This window comes from Choristoneura fumiferana, chromosome 8, assembly GCF_025370935.1.
Source record: "Choristoneura fumiferana chromosome 8, NRCan_CFum_1, whole genome shotgun sequence".
Taxonomy (NCBI): domain Eukaryota; kingdom Metazoa; phylum Arthropoda; class Insecta; order Lepidoptera; family Tortricidae; genus Choristoneura; species Choristoneura fumiferana.
In genome coordinates, this window is record NC_133479.1 from 7,548,848 (window position 1) to 7,569,939 (window position 21,092).

The 21,092-nt window shown below is 37.0% G+C and overlaps 3 protein-coding genes across 3 annotated transcripts in view; 1 reads left to right on the plus strand and 2 right to left on the minus strand.

Moving 5' to 3' along the window:
* The window catches only part of Atx-1 (Ataxin 1), a 91,408-nt gene that overhangs the window by 39,427 nt on the left and 30,889 nt on the right, over window positions 1-21,092 (minus strand). The window lies entirely within an intron of this gene.
* Window positions 9,044-13,421, minus strand: LOC141430012 (transmembrane protein 42). Its single transcript, XM_074090549.1, has 3 exons — window positions 13,201-13,421; window positions 11,051-11,200; window positions 9,044-9,419 (listed from the first exon to the last, which is right to left on the minus strand). Exons 1-3 carry the CDS (start codon window positions 13,282-13,284, stop codon window positions 9,297-9,299), a joined length of 357 nt encoding a protein of 118 aa, XP_073946650.1. The 5' UTR covers window positions 13,285-13,421; the 3' UTR covers window positions 9,044-9,296.
* On the plus strand, window positions 15,327-20,186 carry LOC141430299 (anamorsin homolog). Its single transcript, XM_074090932.1, has 6 exons — window positions 15,327-15,343; window positions 15,608-15,834; window positions 16,330-16,556; window positions 16,849-17,014; window positions 18,539-18,645; window positions 20,015-20,186. Exons 2-6 carry the CDS (start codon window positions 15,690-15,692, stop codon window positions 20,117-20,119), a joined length of 750 nt encoding a protein of 249 aa, XP_073947033.1. The 5' UTR covers window positions 15,327-15,343; window positions 15,608-15,689; the 3' UTR covers window positions 20,120-20,186.

Sequence of the window (21,092 nt, forward strand, 5' to 3'; positions counted from 1 at the left end):
CGTGGACTTTAGCTCTTGGGCGAATTTCTGTATTCTAGATTCTAACGAGCAAAGAAACTCCGAGTACAGCTCTTTCCACAGCTCATTGTGTGACTCTCTGAGACTCTCCGAGAGGCCTACGGTCAAGGTGCACGTCTCTGAGCTACAGGTTAACAATGGTAACACACATTGGTCGAAGACTCTAGTCTTCAGGCACACCGGAATATTGGACGAGAAGTCATCACGAAGTTTCCGAACGCGGCCCATTCAGGCGACCTTTTTGACAAACCTGAAGTTACCAGATTTACTTATAAGCTACTTTTAATCAATTAATCATACTCAATAGGGTAAGTAGGTATAACAACGCCAATAGGGTAAGTATGTAAAACTGACAATCAATTGACCTCAGATCATACACAATTGACGTATTTTTATAAATTGTTAAAGATTGCGAGTCCCCATAGATTCGGTACGGTGATAGTGCTGTGACATCACTATTTGGCAATTTGACTAATGTATATATTTATTTTCAAGCAACAAAAAAATAATTTTACAGTTAATTGAAAAGTAAACTGGTGCGCATTGCATGCCAAAAATTGTTGTGTTACACGCTTTATTTATTTTTGTAACTCATAGCCTTATTAAAACAATTATGTCTTTCGAGCAAGCTGGGTACCGTTAATCAAATTCTTAACTTCATCCATTGCTAATAAATAAGTTACTAAAAAGTTAACTTCTTAATGTATAAAAAAATAACGATGTTATAGTTAAACGTTAAGTCGTAATCCCTTTCTTGGCATTTGTATTGTACGAGTGAGTATGATAATAATTTTAGATCATCTTTTTGTATTTTTTTTAAAGTTATTTTTGTTAGCTCTACAAGAATCTAACGAGGCTTGAATTCAGTACACTTGTTTCAACTTGCCAAGAAAAGGGTTATAGAAATTGCATTATATTAGGTGGTTACGTCAATGATTTATTTTCTTATAAAATGTTAAAAATAATCACGACATTATTGACATTTAAATATTGAAAAACATGACTCCGTGCGGCATGTGTTGCTGGCTGACTGGATAAATAGATACAGGTAGAGAGAATAACATCATAATGATCAGGATAAACATTTTGGATAAGCTATGCATTTATTAGAACCACGAGATACACATAGGACCAACGCTCGTATCACGTAGGAAAGTAAAATTTATCTCTTATAAAGTGCCTTGTGTCACGCGAAGGAAATAGGTATAGGTATAGTCATTCACGATGACGCATGCCGTGGTTCTTATTACAATGTCATTAATGACTATTTTTGACAAAAACACGCGTCTACGTGGATGCCACTAGATATATACATATGTATGTATGTTTGTACTTAAGACATTCTGAAAAAGATCTATAACATAGCGTCTCTGTTATCCATCATAATGAATGACAAAACCTATTACGTTTCAAGCCTTTTTTACAAATTTTAGAATTCAATCAAACTGATGTTGTGATCTTTTGGTTTATTAAGCCAAGTAATTTGTCATTTTCCAAGTTAAAATATTCTGAGCTTCAATTTGATAATGTGGCGGCCACTTTATTCAATTTATTTTGTCCACTGAAGCAGTTCAAGCGTATAAAAGGACTTTCGAGTAAAATCCACAAATCGCCAGGTGGTGGCAATTTGATATTAGAATTTTATTTAAATAATGCTTTCTTTCAGGAGTCTATAATTTTTTTTCGGATGGAATGAAAGTTTATCTGTGGAAAGGTATCATTTTAAAATAACTATGAAAATTTATTATGATAAATACAAAGATTTAAGGTTACGAGTACGGCGAGAAAACATGATAAACATGCAATTTTAAATAGAATAGGTGAATAATGTTTTAAATTTTCGTGATTTTCACTCATAGTTAGGTACCACAAACGGGACTTACTTAATCACGCTAAAACACATGAGTTAATATGTACCTCGACGTTTCGACAACATTAAAGTGGCCGTGGTCACGAGTAGACTGAAGTGTAGGGTGTCAAATCTGCTTAGCAGCGCGAAGTCCTTCAGACTACCCGCACTTGATCACGAATAGTTCCTTTAAGGGATAAGTTCGCCTTTGTACCGTCCACGTCATAAATAAGTGATCACTTTTGTACCTTGTCATTTTAACGTCATGTTTAAAAAGCCGTACGAAATTGTGTACCGACTGAAGACGACAAGGTACAACAGTGATCATTTATTGATGACGTTAACTGTACATCTCTTTCTCTTGTTAACTGTAATTTTCATATTGGTTTTATGTACCTATAATAAAGAGTTACAATACAATACAATAGTACCGGCACTCGTATCTCGAACTACCCGCACTAAGTGACGTCGAGGTAAATATTACTCGTGCGTTTTAGCGTGATAAGTCCGTTTGCGGTATCTAACTATAAATGGTGTGTTGGGAAACCTTCTAGTGTTACCTACACCAGAAGGTTTCCCAAGAATTGCGATTCTCTTCTGAACCCGACTGAGGGGAAGATTTCTACAATGTTTCAAGAATTCCCTCGATTTCCCTAGGATCCGCTCATCAGATCCTGACTTAGGGACAATGGGACCTCATCCCTTTGTTGTCCAATTTTCTTTAGTTTCAAACAGAAAATCCTGTATTATAAAATTTACTGTAATAGTTCCAACCGTTGGCTGTAAAATTGTAACAGACGACAAACAGACGGAGACGTGAATGACAGCAATAAAGCTCCGTTGGACCCTACAGGTACAAAACCCAAAAACTATTTATGTAATGAAATATCGTCCTACTAAAACCGCTACGACGTGCTACGGGCTACGAGTACGACTCCGCTACGGAGCTACGAGCTCGCTACAGCTACGAGCGCAAACTACGGTCTCTACGAGACGTTACGTAACCGCTCATCCCAAAGTTTGCTCATCAACAACATTCATCAACATCCAAACTACGATGCAAATCAATTTATCTTAACACTCACCTTGTTCATCCCATTTCCCATTTTCGTTGCAACACTTAACGAACCAACAATATCATAACAATATAACAAACACTCAACGTTGAATAAACTTCTTTATTTTTATTAATAACGGCATCGTAAAGATTATAAACTGTCAATCTGTCAACAGTAGCGTCACTATGGCTACATTGTTGACGCGGCGTAGTGCGGCGCCCGATATCGATAGTAACATGTCGACAGGTTAACTTAAGACTTTTCGTGTGGCATGGTGTTGGTGACACGTGGTTTGTTTGGCTGTTTGTTCGCGGTTTATCGATCGCCGGTTGCGGGGGGCGCCGAGAGGGACGTGCGACGTCCTCGGCCCGCGGCGCGCCACTGCCGCCGCGGCCGGCGTCACTGCGTCTATTAGCTTGGCTAGAGGTTGGGAAAGTCGATAAAACTATTGACGATAGATTTTCACTTTTGCGGGACAATAGCTGAATGTAAGCATATTATCTTTAGTAATGCTGCATTCAATAATAAACTCTTTATTACACATAAATAAGTACAAAGGCCAGCTTATGCCTTATAAATCCTTTATCGATGCTAAACGTTGACATTGTGGTCGGTTGCCCAAAGTATATTTTACCAATAGTTATATAGTTACTTTGATCTTATGATAGGTATCCTTTCAATAATGATAAAGTCGCATACCTACATAGATTAGAACATTGATCACGGAAATGGAAAGGTTGGGAAATGTCCACATCATTTATCCGAGTGAAAGCGAAACTCATTCTTAGTTATCGATGTAATACCTACCTACTTAGAGTCTCGCGCTACGTCCGAGTCGTAGAACTATTTGTATGATAGTTTACGCGCTAGATGCGATTTCCGTCATCCGATTTCATCTTACAAATAGTTCTACGACTACTCCAAATCGTATTTTCACGATTCCGATCGTTGTAGTGCGAATCTGCTCTTAATATATTTTCTATCGATATTTTTTGAAGGGCAAGCTCTAACCACCTCACGATAGCCGGGTGGTGCAGGCGCCCCGAGCATTCCAGCTAGACTTGTGCAGTTCGCCTCGAGCCAGAGGGCTTATTGTCCACACACTTCATCACAATCGTTTTCACCACTTCTTTCTGCCACATGGCATAAGACGAGGGTAGAAAGAGATGGTGAATACGATCGCAAACGTCAGCGCGTTAGACAATACGGCCACTGGGCTACGTCTTTAATCTTAATCTATTTAAACTTAAAAAACCGGCCAAGAGCGTGTCAGTGTCAGACATGCTCAAGATAGGGTTCCTTAGCCGTTACGAAAAAGTCAAGTTATATTTTTCAAAGGATTTTGTATTGTGTACGGAATCTTCCAAGTCTAGGACGAAACTATAAGGGTCCGTTTTGGCCATTTTGGCTACCGAACCCTATGACTTCGACAAATTACGGGCTGTTTGATTCGAAAGTCTTTTGTTTAAAGATAGAAGTATACTTCGTTTTTTTAGCATTAGAAAGAAGGTAAGCGATCTTGGCGTGACTTTTTATTGAAAAACACTTTTAAAAAAAAGTCACAGCGGATATGTAACAATTAGCAAGGACATTACGATCATTTTGATTTACATGCTTTTCGTATCATAGAAGTAAAGTAATAGGTAGTTACTGAGTTTTTAAAGACGTTTTTCTAAAGACTCATCAAGATTGTTTACCCTTTTTCTAATGCTAAAAAAACGAAGTAAGTATAGTAGCAGCGTTTGCGCTGTCGTCGTGTTCCAGTTTGGGGGTTAGGTATAGGTATGTTATATATATAGCCCGTGAATTAACTAGCATAGAGGAATTTCGCCTTTGTCCTCAGGATAGGCAGCGCAAAGGCCCTCTGTTTATCTGTTGTATGTGGCTATCTGTTTAACCAAATAGAATAGCCAGAAACATAGAATTGCTGGTGGAAACGGAGGCCCATGGATTAACGGTCAGCATCAAAAGTAGCTGGTTACTTTTTTACTCTGTCACATTAACACATTTGTCAATCTTGTATGGCGCTAAGTACGTGGCTGTAAAACGACAAAGTATAAAAGTGACCAGCTACTTGTGATGCTGACTGTACACCAGTCTTCACTTTCCATCAGGTGCAGCTTGTCTGTATACCTACTTCATTCCTTACTTAGGTAAGTTAACATCCTTCTTTACTAATATTATAAATGAGAAAGAAATTTTGTTTGTCTGTTACTTTTTTCACACTTAGGTAAATCGCCCAACCGATTTAAGTGAGGTATGAAGATAGTTTGAGTCCCTAGGAAGGACAAAGCATAGATTTTATTCCAGAAAATTGCAGTTCCCATGGACAACAGCTAGTAATATTATTAAAAAAAACAACCGAATTGATAACCTCTATGTTTTGCCAAAAACGAATGCCAAAAACTATAATTGCTAAATTGCTATTGAACTTGGCTGGCTACTTTTTCCGTCGTTTCCGCACAAATAAAAGGTATACTTTGGGTATACTATAGACTATAGGTACCTACCTATTTGATACGTATAGGTATTGTGTAGGTAGAGATAGGTGATAGGCACTCAAATAATGCGCCAGCCACTTGGAAAAATATCTTTTTCAATCTACACGTCACCTATGACATACATCCAATCTGTCGTCAAAACGTCTATTAGCGTCACGACCTTAGGTCACGACTAAAGTCCAAAGAAAGATTTCTTCAACTGTGACGCAAGACCTTGTATCAGTCAGAGATAATCCGAAGATCGGGGTTACGATGCGTCGCGTCTCGCGTCCCCGGGGCCAATAGGGTTGCCAGATTTAATACTGAAAATGCTGATAAATGGTCTAAAGGTAGCATACCTACCGATGTTTTTTTTTGGATTGAGTCGCCTTAAGGGCCAAAGTCAAAGTCAAAATATCTTTATTCACTTAATATCATAACAAGCACACAGCACAAGTCAAAGACATTAAGTTTTTGCGTTTGGATACTTGTTTTAAAATTATATACCTACTGCGGTGCTATTCCGTGCGTGGTATAGAAGGGGCGTACAGTCGGGAAAAATCCGTTATATAAGTCTGAAAAGGGAGAGCCCAGACAGTGCCGGACTCTCAGCGGTTTAAAAAACCCGGCTGCACGTCCTCGACTCCTTGGAGCTTTCAACGAGGAGGAGACGGTTGGAGGGATTTGTTATCTACCCAGTCTTGCATCAGTCAACTGCTGGAAAGCCGGGAAAGAAGTATGCATTCTCCGGTTAGTCTCTGTAGTCAACTAGGAACCCTTATAGTTTCGCAATGTCTCTCTCTCTGTCTGTCTGCGGCGGCTAAGCTCAGAGACCGGTAGAATTAGAAAGCTGTAATTTCGCATTACATATCAGTCACGCCGACAGTGGTAAAAAAAGGGTACCTTCAATAGACATGAAGTGGGTGTGATTTTTTTTTCTCGACTAACCCTATAGTGTGGGGTATCGTTGGATAGGTAACAGGTTGGTAGGTAAACTTGGAAGATTCCGTCGACAATACGAAATCCTTAGAAAAATATTAGGTACTTGATTTTTCGTAATGGCTACGGAACCCTATCTTGTTTATTCGATGTTGACGACCGAAAAAATCGGATGAAACTGAGTAGTTCTTTAGGGATACCTCTTGGCCTTCTTATAATTGAACTAGGTGGGACTACTGAATAGAGGACCTAAAATATTTTTCACAAACAAAACACTTTTGCTCAGCGGTTGTGAATACAGTGTTATTACATGATCATAAAGAGGACTACAAGCCATATTTCAGCTTAAATATAACAGCATTAAGAAACCCTTAAAAATCGGGTCTGTAATAATCCAGACGTCTGGTAACCCTACCACAGCTCGCCAGTTATCGCATTATGTCAACGTCACTGCCTCCTGCCTCCCCAGCTCCCCTTCCCACTCTCACTGCTAAATATAATTTCGAAGTAAAAAGGTTGTCATTGGTTTTGATTACTTGCATGGCTTATTCTCTCCCTCGGCATGGTGAAAGAGTTGTTTTAAGCTTATTATATAAGGGATCCGATTTTTAGTGGTTCCTTATCAGACGAATTATTGGATAAGTAGTAGGTAGATAATTAATGGACAACGAAACCATACCTAATCCTACTATACTCAATTTTAAGCTATCGTAAAAATTTACAAATTGTTTAAAAGTGTACGTTTTCACTGAGACAAAAAATAGTAGATTGTTCAACAAGGGACTAAAACAAGCCATAACGACACGAGATGTTTAGCCACCCGAGCAGAGCGAGCGTGGCTATATAGTTCGAGTGTCATTATGGTTGTTTAGTCTCGCGTTAAGCACTCTGATTTTCACTTTTCACTTTATTCGCGAGGAAAAAAACAAAGTTCTGTTCAAAATTACAATAATTACTTTTTAAAAACGTAATGAAATGAAATGAAATTTATTTGCGGTAAATGTAGTACATTATAGTTAGGTATATGATGTTATAGGATTTTTTGTTTCATACATTTAGACTTTATAAGTCATGCAAATATTATTTTTTGATACATGCACATGCAGCACATGCAACAATAAGGACTCCCTAGTTTGTATCAAAAGATTCTAAGTAGTTGACATTATTCATATATTTAGACCTATATAATCAAGAATATAATATTAAGAATTAATTTCATAATAATGATAATAATTAAAAATGTATACAATATGTCAGTTATAATTTAGTGAAGAATTTATTAGGATGTCAATTTTATTCAATAGTAGTAATAGTATACATACTAAACTAAAAAATTAATGAGAATGTCAAACAAGATAAAGCCATCTAAATCGGTGGACATATATATGCACGCATTATTTTAAACCGCCTGTGCAATACAATCAATAAAAATAATTACAATCAGAATAAAACTATGTTCAAACAGAATTATATTAATACCATAATTATTGTACATGTCGGGGTAAAATATAAATTCAGTCAATGTCAGAATTACGTATTTGGAATCAATAATTTGGAATGTGCATTTAGCCTGTTTAAATTCCATATACTCCTTCACCGAATAAAAACATTGCTCCTGCAGCCACCTCAGAAGTGTATGCTTAAATTCATTACTTACACGTTAAATTCTGAAATAGTTTGGGCAATTTGTTGAAAACTCGGATCGCCATTGGAAAACAATTACGCTTAAATAGTTTAGTCTTAATTCTAGGTAAGGATAGTTTGTTCGGGTAACGAGTAGTGTAAGCCCATACTTCACTAGTCTTAGAAAATAATTCAAGATGAGTTTTTACAAAGACGCATAACTCATATAGTTATGTACCTACAATGATGGAACTGTCAAAAGTTTAAAATTTCTAAAAAATGGCCGACAGGAGGTGAAACGAGAGACATTACAAATGCCACGAATGCATTGTTTGTGGGCAATAAAGACGCGATTTATATGCGTCGAATTGCCCCAAATCAGAATTCCATATCTAAGTATGGAACACACATAGCCGTGATAAGCCTGGATAGCTATTTCCTTATTCGCCACTTTACATAAACGCCATAAAGCATAAGCGTACGCTCGACTAATGGACATCCGTTCACAATACAAATAGCAAAAAAAATTGTTACGCGGTTTTTTTCTTTTCTTTAATTGTTTTTGAAGTGGCGCTTTAAATGCTTGCATATTATCCAACAGTGTCAAAACTGAAATCAATTTTATAACTAATTGGACTATAATAATAATGCATAATAAAATGTATTAATCCGTAATAAAATAGAATAGATTCATATTCGAAATCAATAATATATATGTAAAACTATGCTGACAAAGTTGTTATTTTGAGGTTATTTCCACGCCCTTAAAATACTCCATTCACAAACACCGTGACTGGCTGTTTAGGGGTTTCCAGAGTAAATTAAAAAAAATACTTTAATCCCCAGAGATTAATGAGAAGCTTTAGTCCCGATATGCAGAGACTAAAGTAACAGTAATCATATGCTTAACATTCATTAATGACAATGAATAAGGTGGTAACATGTACGGTCAAGGAGAATAATTCATGAGCTACCATGGAACCATTTCACAGTAAAGTCATGTTTCCGAAGTCATGTACACGAGTTATGTTTCCTCCATTAGGTATTTTAAATATACCAACATAGAATAGGTTAAATAAAATATAAAATGTTTATTTCACAATATAAACTTAACAATATAAATAGTTGGACAAATAATTATAATTAAGTACTAGAATACTGGTGATGGAATGATAAACTTCGTGATTGTTCAGATGATGATGGTAAGATTGTACATTGTTCAGTTCTATCGCACATTACATAATATCGTACATTACATCGTAGAATCAAATCCTAAGTATATATTCATACCCTTTACATTTAACTTATAACACCATTATTAATTATTTATCATTCGTCGCTTTCCTTTTTCCTCGATCGAGCAACGAGCGCCAGTCCCAACACAATGAGTAGCGCGCCACCCCACCATCGCACTGACGACAGTTCGCCGAACACAGCAATGCCGATTACACCCTGGGAACCATTGTTGACATTAGTATCTAGGACTTCGACACTTGGCCACAAATAACCTAAAACGCTACGTACGCGTTTAACCAAAGCGGTTAACCGCGCGTTTTTAGCGCGCCGTCCTACTTCAAAGTATCGCTAGAGAAAGAGACGGCGCGCCAAAACCGCGCGGTTAGCCGCATCGTCCGTACGTAGCCTAAACCTAACAGCCTGAGCAGCTGGTGGCGAAGCGCGTCTTCTACTCAGAACTTGAGGATGGCAAGCGTAAGCATGGCGGATTAGTTCTGATTCTGAAGTATAAGCAGTGGCGTAGCTATCGTATGGCCAGGTGGTGCAGTGCACCAGGGCCCCGGAGCTCAGGGGGCCCTGTAACCTAAGCTTTGAAAAAAGAGGAGCATAAAAGAAAAAAAATCTTGTGAGCAGGCTCGAGCCATTTTTTTAAAATGTTTTGAAGGCCAATATAAGTTCAAGCTACGTGGAAAGAGGGGCGAGGGCCCGATTCTTTCTCTATGCACCGGGGCCCTTGTCCACCTTTCTACGCCACTGGGTATAAGGATGTGCTAAAGAGGACCATGAAAAGTTGCAACATAGTGCCGTCTCAGTAAAAGAACGAGGCCGCTAACCGACAGGAGTGGAGAGCTAAGGTGAAGGCTAATCCACGACTGAACTGAGACGGCGCTGTGACTTAGACACCAAGCGCGATAATCTGAAAGCCCGACCATCTACGGCAATCAGCTATAATTATGTTAACGGTGTGCTCACCTGCCCGCACTGTGTGAGGATCTTATGACTTGCGAGCGCATGAGCAACACCGACGGAGTTGAAGCTGTTGCCATGGCCGAAATCGGCCACATCAGATCATCATCATTAAACCTAACATAGCTCTACGAATATTTATTCGTAGATTGCGCCGTACTTGCCGTACCTACTGCAAGTTCAGAAAGTCTGGAGGTGGACCTTGCTCATCATCCGTGGGATGCGAACTAAAAACCTCATTTTTGATAGTGGGAGAAAAATTGTACGAAACGTACGAGTAGGGATATAATTGCCGACGATGGTTGATCACTAGTACAAATAGTACAATATGCCTTTGTGGAACCTACATATGAATAGCCGCGCGGCCCCACAGTATAACAAAACTCTAAAGAAACACAGCGCTATATTTACTTCTCTCCATTAAGTATACTCGTATTCACTCGCTGACAAAATGTGCCATTGGCAACACCAGCTATTTGACAGCGTATAGTGACGAGGTGGGTGGTGGCACGTGGTGGGCTACTTCCGTCCGACCGCCATTTTGCCTCTCCCACTTTAAGACTGCGTTTCCACCAAAGATGTGTTGCAAGGAATGAGTTTTTCATTAACCAATAGAAACGCTTCATTTACCTATCCTCGCACAGCACATCTCTAGTGGAAACAGCTGATCGGAGAGAAGGTAAATGAAGCGTTTCTATTGGTTCATAAAAAGCACATTCCTCGCACATCTCTGGTGAAAACGGAGCCTTACAACGGAGTCGACGCCCGACGGAATATTTATGCATGCAAGTTTTATATTAAAGTCTTTTAACATAAGTTTGGGCCAATACATGCGTGTTAGTGCTCCAAACACAAAGTCTACCTTCAGTGTGAGCACTTACCGACAACACATAGCTGGAAGCTGCGGAGATGACGGTAGGCGCGGCGGTGTTAGTGGCGGCGTCCAGTGAATGAAGGTAGTACCTGCAGCCCCACGTGTTGGCTGCCACCATAACTATTAGCAGGAACGCCCAAATTACATAGCCCTCACCCTGCCAATGTGAAATATAAATAAATAAATAATCAATGATTAAATGACAGTAACTTGAACATATAGAATTGTAAATATTTTCTTTTTGGAAAGGGATTAGGTGAGGATCAAGCGATTTGAAGCCAATAAGCCAAGTATAGGTAGTGCCATCAGAGTTGAGGTCACGCACACAAGAACATGTCGTGTACTCGTAATGACAGCAGTATTTTAACATTTAAGTACTCATTAATTCTCCTTTTGTGCAATCAGTTATTTTTGTAGCTGTGTGTGTAATCATTCACTTCAACTCCCGTGGCACTAGCACTACCTATTACTATACATAAGTATTCTTATACTTGACTGTACCTATTGTACCTTACGTATAATTTGGTTGGATTCCCCTGCCTTTACCTATACAAGAGGGCATTTTCACTGCTGTCGTAAGTATGTCTAACCAAAGCTTACCTACTTCTATAATCCTCGTAAGAAGGTTTAATCTTGGTTTACCTAATCCAAATTTGATCACCATTATTAATTCATGACCGTACCTATTAGACCAGGGTTTACTGATGTTCCAAAGAAAACTCCAAAATTGCGGAATTTTTCATGTTGGAGAAAATCGGAAACTTCTCACAATTTTGTATGGAGATTGATATTTTCCGTTTCTTAAATTTAAATTTCCTTTACCTAGGGTAAAGGCACCAGAAGTCAGCCTTTTAACGGAAATTTCAAGTTTGAACCTTTGTTATTTCTACAGGTAGGGCAGATAATAAAATGTGCTACTCAGTTTGGTTCATTATTTACTCTTGTTTTAATACAAACAATGAAATAACAAAAAAACTTCTTTGATAATTTTATATTTAATTTTAAACACAAAATAGCACTTTTTCCCAGTAATCAGCCACTAAAATCTAATAATCGGCCTCTGTGTACCCAGTAATCAGCCTAGCCAATTATTAATTAAAAAGAGATCAAAATCAACAATAATCATTATGATAATCAACAAAGTAAATAGGTACCTAATTTGGTACTTCTTCAAATAAACGGAATATAATATATATGTACCTAACAAGGAACGGCTGAACACTGGCGCCGCAAAACCTAGTAGTCAGCCTTATAAAAACATATTTCGAAATACGGCCGACTACTGGATTTTTCTCAAAATTATGTAGGGAACGTTAATTCCATTTGTATATTTAAATTTAACGGTTTTAATGGGCTGCTCTTGTTAAGATATGAGAAATATGTGTTTTACCCACAAGTCAGCCAGCAGGCTGAGCATTGGATGTCGTATAAAAAAATAGTATCCAGTACCCAGCCCCCTAAATTTTTTACGTAAATCAGAGATAATTTAGCTAAATATTGATGAAATTTAATAGATAAACTAGTAATTAACACACACAAGCAGTAAAATAGTCACTTTTAACGTAATAACATAACTTTTCTTACCTTTTTCGAAACACTATTTGCTATTGAAAAAATGGCGGACATGGCACCAAAACTCACGTCGACTGACAGCACTTGTTTAAACGAGTTTAATCTACCCGTTGCCCGTTTACTGCACCAATCACGATATGCATTGACGATGACGAATCAAAGCATCTTTTCAACCACTCGTGATTGGTTAATTCGAAAAATACCGCTATTTATGAGTAATTAAAGACGCAAAGGTGACTAGAGGATCCTGGCTGGTCACTGGTGCCTTTACCCTATTTCTTGTGAAAATTTCCAGAAATTCCCGACCAACTTTTTGGAAACTTTCCGCAACTTGCATTATACCAGTACCAGGGATAAAACTAACTACAAATATAATATTATAAGGTACTTACTTAACTATTTCGATAGTTTCCTGTCTGAATAACTTTTTACCTTGGTCACAGAATAAGTTTAGTAATAGCCTTGGTAGGTATGAGATATGAAAACATTGAATTTTAAATAACCCGCGTTTCTTTCAGTGTGTGTGTGATGTGTGTTGTGTTATGTTATGTGTATGTGTATATGTAAAGAAATATTGATACTTACAACTACAGCAGGCGTCCCACTTAATTTTCCAATGGTGCTTCCAATTGACGCCCAGGTCCCCGCCATAACAGCTTCATATAACATTTTAGCTTTTTCGAAGATAAATAAGACGAATTATAATTAAGAAAACCAAGCGTATACTTTGTTATTTATTGTGTTAACTCCAGGTTAGATTTAAGTTAGGTTATGCATAAGGCGTATTTCACTAATAAAATTCAAACAATTGCGAGGGAGTTAAGTCAGGCAGAAGACAATGTTAAGATTGAACGTGACTGAAAAATTATAATTTCATGACATAAATAATTGATAAAATTTGTACTTAATGCTTTATAACACTGACGAAATTACAAATAATATTAAAAAAAAAAACAATGAAATTAAAATGCACGCACACATCATTTCGTTAAAACATGCCTAAATGCTGTCATAAATAGACTTGCCAGTAAAATTATGATTCCTAAACTTTGGCGAAAACTTGTAAAAATATTAAGAATCAATTTATGTATATTCAAATGATACTAAGCTAAAAAAAACCGGCCAAGAGCGTGTTGGACACGCCCAAAATAGGGTTCCGTAGCCATTACGAAAAATAAGTAATATTTTTCTAAGGATTTCGTATTTTATTTGTAATCTTCCAAGTTTAGGTATATTTTATAGCTTAGGCTGCTATTTACTCTTAAGCTACTAAAATTCTCAAGCAAACAGCCGTTAGTTTTCCTTGAAAGTTTGATATACTTACTACCATTCTGATTTTTTTCAAATTTATCCACCAACCGGTTTAGATTTTAGAGGGGGTCGGGCCGCTCGATTTTAATGAAAATTTGCACTGCAAACAAATCACTGAATTGAAATTAGCAACCCCCTAATGATTTTAAAATACCTATCCAGCGATACCCCACACTACAAGGTTGGATGAGAAAAAAAATCACCCCCACTTTATTTCTATGGGAGGTACACTAAAAAATTTTTTTTTTATTTTTATAAGACCATTTTGTCGGCATAGTTTACATGCGTATTCATGCAAAATGACAGCTTTATAGCATTGATAGTCCCTGAGCAATGCCGCGGACGGACAGACAGACAGACAGACATGGCGAAACTATAAGGAGGTTTTGCCGTTTTGGCTGGAACCCTAAAAAGCCTGAACAGTTCAAGTTCAAGTTATTCAATGTAAGTAGTTAAACCGGTATCCTGTTTTTCGCACAAATATTATTCCCAAATGTTTCATTTGCCAAACAGTTTCATTCCCAGACACTCAATATTCTCCAAAATAAAAAAAAACTTTTTCAGTGTATTTTTGGTTTTATATGTAGAAGTCAGTAGGTTTGGTTAGGTTTGTCACACGAAAGTTCGGAAATAAATTATGGTTTGAGAGAAATCCGTGACTTGGGAAATGAAACAGTTTGGCAACCGGTATCCAGCAGGGCTACTACGAAACTCGAAGTTTGTGTCGTGCGGTCCCTCTGACACTTATATTGTTTAATACGGGAGCGAGAGGGACGGTACGATACGAACTACGAGTTTCGAGTTTCGTAGAAGCCCTGCTGAATAGGTTTTTTACTGAAAAGACAGAGAAATAGTTAAACTTTATCATTGGTACAAGAAACATAATTATGCATTCGTAATGACTTAGTCAAAATGTTTTTTTTAATATCTTGATTGATTTTGAAATCAATAAAAGTATTCTGAAAAATTTGGATTTTCAAATGAGTATTTAATCAGATTATTGCTACTTAGTTTACAAAAAAAAGCCTACGTTTGTTGAAGATTATTATTATTATGTGACCTGTTAAGGCGTCTAAAGAGGGGCACTGTGTGAGTCTGTTTGTACTTAAATACCTACATTTAAGAGATAATTCCGCACTTAATAACGTTATCATTTACTGATACAAAACTGCGCTATTCCTTAGAACCGCACCGGCTGTTTTTTACCCCAGAGAAGTTTGAAGTTTCCGTTGACTGAAGATGAAATTGTGGGAAACGCACAGACTTGAAGGGAAACGGCTAATGTTAAATAATTTTCGGGAATCGGGATTTGCTTGAACTGTTAGGCAACACTTAGGTTTAACTGTCATGTCACTGTCAATGTCAGTTAGCCAGCCTGTTCGGTTCGGTCGGTGTTCGGGTTCGGCGGTTCGGTTCGGTTCGCTGTTTGTTCCTTCTGTTTGGCTGTCTGGCTGTTGTGGAGTTGGGAGTTGCTTACTTGATTGTTCGGTCGATGTACGGTACGGTACGTCACGTACGCCAGTTGAAAATTTTCACAACATTATAAATTGCCTCAAATCGTTGCCGACAGCTCAGTCATTTAACTCTCTAGCAATCGCACAGTCAGTACTCTATTTTCGAGCTACATTTTCTTTGTTATTTTGTACGATTATACAATTCTACTACTGTCTTCATCCGCTAGTTTCAAGAACGGAAGGACTCTAACAACATCTCTACAGTATATATTACTGAAAGTGTACCGACATTGATCGCAACACCTAACAATGTATAACTTAAAGAGCGGCGATAATGTGTTGGTTATCTGGAGGAACAGCGAACAAGACGACCTGAGCAGGGTAGTGGATGAAATTAAAAGTGCGACAAATAATGGCTCTATCGTTCTGGAAAATTCTGAAATGATCACTGAAAGTAAGTTGTATGGTAAACACTAATTATAGCTAGTGTGTCAGAATGGGTAGAGCAAAGGGTGACCCTATAATGAGACATGAAAGGTTAGTCATATAAACGGGTCATTGTTGTTAAAATTGCACATTTTAACTTCTGCAAAGAAAATACATCCAATGGCATGTAGCTATTGCAAATTGTGTTTTGAAATAGTAGATAATCTGAACTATTTATAACAGAGTGCTTGGTAAAAGCATACATTTTCTTATTTGTTGCTGGAAAATGATGGTTTCATGTAAAGGTTGGGACTTCAACATCATACCTACCATAGTTCGATATTTAACGAAGTTAATGTAATTTATAGCCTAATTATTCGAATGTTCAAATCATAATTTCAACCAGATTTAACGCTAATTTCAACCTAGATAACACCATATTTATAAATATATTCCATATTGTCTGTTTTGTCCAAAAAATAATGGTCCTTTAGTTTTTTAAACAAAATTTGCTTTTTCGTAGAGTCTAGGCCGCATTCCTCATTTGACGTCATATTGTCTAACTGGATCCCGCCACACTCAGTCAGCCATGACGACAGGCTGCTGGCATTACTAGTCAAGTTGCTAAAACCCAGTGGCAAACTCATTGCGAAGGATACCACCGATATCAACACGGCTCTCAAGCTAAATGGGTTCTTGAATATAACGAAAGATGGTGATGTCTACACAGCTGAAAAGCCTAAATTTGAGGTAAGTTTAAAAGAGCAGAAATCTATTAAGATATCCAGTATATCTGGTAAAAAGTGTCAGATATTTTTGCATGCTCTACTGTGGCTGATATTAATGCAAGTACATAAAATTAACATTCAGTTGCAGACCCCAACAGTTGGGATTTCTGTTTCTAGGTAAATTGCTTTACTGAATGGAAAATGCTGTAACTGGTTATAAGTGTATCGTAAAATAATGCATTTCTATGCGAAGATTGATGTAAAATCTATATATGCAATATTGGTATGTTCAACAATGAATTTTCTTATCACAGGTAGGCTCAAAGGCTCAACTTAAGCTAGGAAACAAGCCCGCAGTGTGGAAGCTGGATGACACAGTGGAAGCAGCGTGGACGGGAGCTAATGATGATGACATCATTGACTCCGATCAACTGCTGGACGAAGATGATCTCAAAAAACCAGATGAAAAGGCACTTAGAGGTAAAGAATATACTACTGTCCAACTAAAAAAACATTTATTTTGTGGCCTTTTTTTAACTTATTAAAGGGCTGTTTTCTAAGGTAACAGCCTTATCGCTTCAGAGCAATCGCTTCCAGGCAACCCCCAGCATCCATTCATTATCCATTGATTAGTTTTAGTGATGCTGTCTCCATCTATTCAAAAAAAAAAAACAGAGACAGCATTGCAATTATCTGTCAAATAAATTTAATGAATGGATGATGAATGGATGCTGGGGGTTGCCTGGAAGAGATCGCTCTGAAGCGATAAGGCCGCCTATTGCAATGTATGTATATACCCGTGTTTTCTGTACTGCTTTCTGTGTTGGTGTGCAATAAAGGGTTATTTTATTGTATTGTATTGTTAGTATATTTATTTTTAAACATGGTACTACTACACCCAGGAGCAGACTAAAAGGCTAACAAAAAAAAAAAGTGTACTAAATGTCCAATTTTTAATAATCATGAATACATTAGAACAAATTTAAACTGTTATTTTTTAAACATTATTCTACTTGAAATATAGTATTTTTTTTTTATTTGAAACCATGTGGCACGTTTATATAAACAGTTTCATATCAGATAGCGTGAGGAGATAAACATCGAAGTTTTGCGTTCCAAATGACGTGACGCTTGAGGTTTTTGTGTTGCAAATTGGCTCGACGCCGTTACGCGCCGATGACGCGGCGTTTCAATACAACACCAGTACAAATCATTCTTGATCATTTTTTAATCCCTGAAAAGGGGTTTTCACATTACTAGTAAATTATCTGAGTAGCATAATACATTACGGCTGCGAATTTTCCATTACATTACTATGGGTACTTTTTTTGTAACCCCGCAATGTTAAAAATATAGGTTCTCGGTATTGTATTGAAAACCAGCTTTATTTTAAAATCTGTCAATGTCAATAAATGAAAAAAAAAAAGCTGAAGAAGTTAAATAGGTACCTAATCAATTCATTTGGATAAATAATAGTTGGAAATATTAAATAATGTATGCAATAATTTGCTAGATGTTACCCACATGTATTTACATAGTTAGCATGATGCAAATAATAATGATTGTGTTGGTTGCTTCTCATTAGATGACCCGCATGCTCGTTTGACCATTCTTACACAAAAAAATACAGAAATAAATATTGTAACTAGGTATATTCATAAAAAAGTGCATTTGTAGTAAGCTTCATATTTAGGTAGGTACCTAAATAGCTAATTCGAACAGAACCACCAGAATAATTCGACTAGGGTCCCAAAATGATTACCTAAATAATTAAACTAAAACAGCATGTTTTATAACATGTGCATTGTATTTCATATGTTGCGTTATATAAAATCTGTTTTCACAGTTGTAAAAATGAAATGAGATGAAATGTAAGAACTTGTCAAACCTAATCATTTTTGAATCATAATAAAATTACATTGTTCTGTAATATGTAACCTAATCACTACTTTTTTTTCTCTTTTACTTCTTTGTCTTTTACCTCTATGTAAATATGCTTTTCAGTATGTGCAACCACGGGCAAACGCAAGGCGTGTGCAGACTGCTCATGTGGACTGGCTGAGGAGCTCAATGGCGAGGTCAAACAGACTCCCAAGTCTTCTTGCGGAAGTGTATGTATCCATCTTATTAATACCTTCATATTAAGGCTGCGTTTCTACCAATAATGTGCGAAGAATGTGTTTTTTATAAACCTATAGAAATACTTAATTGTTTCCACTAGTTATGCTGTGCGAGGACAGGTAAATAAAGCGTTTCTATTGGTTCATGAGAAACATATTCCTCCAACATACCTATTGTCGCACATAGACGACTGGATGGCCAAGGTTAGAGAACCTGACTACGAAGCTTGAGGTCCTGGGTTTGATTCCCGGCCGGGGCAGATATTTGTATGAATAATACAAATGTTTATTCTCGGGTCTTGGATGTTTAATATGTATTTAAGTATGTATTTATCTATATAAGTATGTTTATCTGTTGCCTAGTATCCACAGTACAAGCTTTTCTTAGTTTGGGACTAGGTCAATTGGTGTCAAAGTATCCCATAATATTTATTTATTTTACATCTCTGGTGGAAACACAGCCTTTCTTCAAGACATTAATGGCCTAACTCTTGCTGTTCAAAGATAATTTCAGTATGCGCAGTAAAATAAGAATGAATTTAGAATGTATACTGGCATGTTTACTTTAAGATCTACAAAAATGTACTAATGAACATGATCGCAATAAATGAATATGAAATACTTTAAATAATTGGTGCCTGTTGCACAATACTTATTGGGTTATAAGAACCTTGCTAATATTTTTTATCAGGCGTCTATTCGAACATATAATGGGACCGACTTCAAACCTACAAACTAGTCGAAAATTATTTCAAGGTTTTTGAAGTCTGTTCCATTTTTTGTTAATAAGTTTTTTTTCATGGTTTTTAGTGATTTGTAGCCAAAGCGGCATAGTTATATTATTTAAAAACAGAGGTCTTCATTATCAGGTATAGTTCACCAAACGTTACTTTCTGAATGTAAAACTTACATACATACTTACATACGTACTTGACTTGGTGTTTAAAATGCCAAAATTGAGGAGAGATTAACAAATTTGAGGGTTGCCCTCGATTTCTCTAAGATCCCATCATCAGATCCACTTGGTGACAATGGGACCACCTCGGAAGTATGTCTTTAGAAAAAAAAGTAATTTTGAAATTCGGCCTACAATTGGCGGAGTTATCGGGTAACAAACATACAAAAAAAAACAGACAAAGTTGAGTTTAGTACTGTAACGAATTTGAGGTACCTACCTAATATCTGCCAAATAAATAACTAAATTTCATAATTGGAGATCGTTCTTACCTGTGTTGGGAACATGTAAATAAAAATAAACAGCTTTTATGAAACAACGAAGATCTGGCTGTTTCGGGCTCTTGCTCCTCCGGTCGACTAAGAAGTGGTAGCGAGATATGAATATTGCAATTCCTTTTTCCAGTGTTACCTAGGCGATGCCTTCCGCTGTGCTTCGTGCCCCTACCTGGGTATGCCTGCCTTCAAACCTGGTGAAAAAGTGCTGCTAGACCTCAAGTCCGATGTATGAGTCAGGAAGCTTATTGACTAGTATTCTGTTGTGATTTATTATTGGTAATAAACCTTTTGTAAGTATTTTTCGACTGTTTTGCTTTCGTAGTTTTAGTGCATGTTTGACGAAAAATTAAGATATAATCTCGAAATTATATGAACTCGACTTCAACACATTGGAAGAGTATATTAAAGGCTTCGGAGGCGACCAAGTGCCTGGGCGTTAATTTTTTTACAACCTTTAGGCTGCATTTACACCAGAGATGTGCGAGGATGTTTTGCAAGGTATTGTTTGTCATGACCAACGCTTCATTTACCTATCCTGGTCTAGCGCAGCTCTATAGTGGAAAGGCGGAGCGAGGATAGATAAATGAAGAGTTTCTAATGGTCCATAGCAAACACGTTCCTCGCACATCTCTGGTGGGAACGCAGCGTCAGGTCCGATTCGGACGAGAATTAGAGAGACAAATAGCGACTGACGTTAATAACGACTAAGTTTACAAAGGCTCAGGGGTATTTAGTTCAGAAAGAAAACACATTGATAGCAAATATTCAGTTATACATATTTTCTCTTCTTTTTACAAACAGTTCACTTATTTTTTAATATATCTCGGTCTATAACATCTTCAATTTACATTAATCTGAAGTAGTACTCATTCCGCTATACAATAAAATATACATAATATATATTTTTGCCATTCGTCATATAATTATATAACAATTTTATATTTATTTTTCTATTACATAAATGACACAACTTTTCAAGTACCTATAAGCATCTAACTGATTATCTATTAGAATTTGGAGTTGTCATTTATAAACCAAAGAGAAGAGTCAATTGGACATCACTGCACGGGACATGCCTTCGTAATGCCATTACACTTGATATAGGATCTGCGATGCAGTGACGATTGGTACGTAGTATAAATAGTATACCTAGTGCCATCCACGAAGACGCGTGATTTTATCAAAATTAGACATTAATGATATTG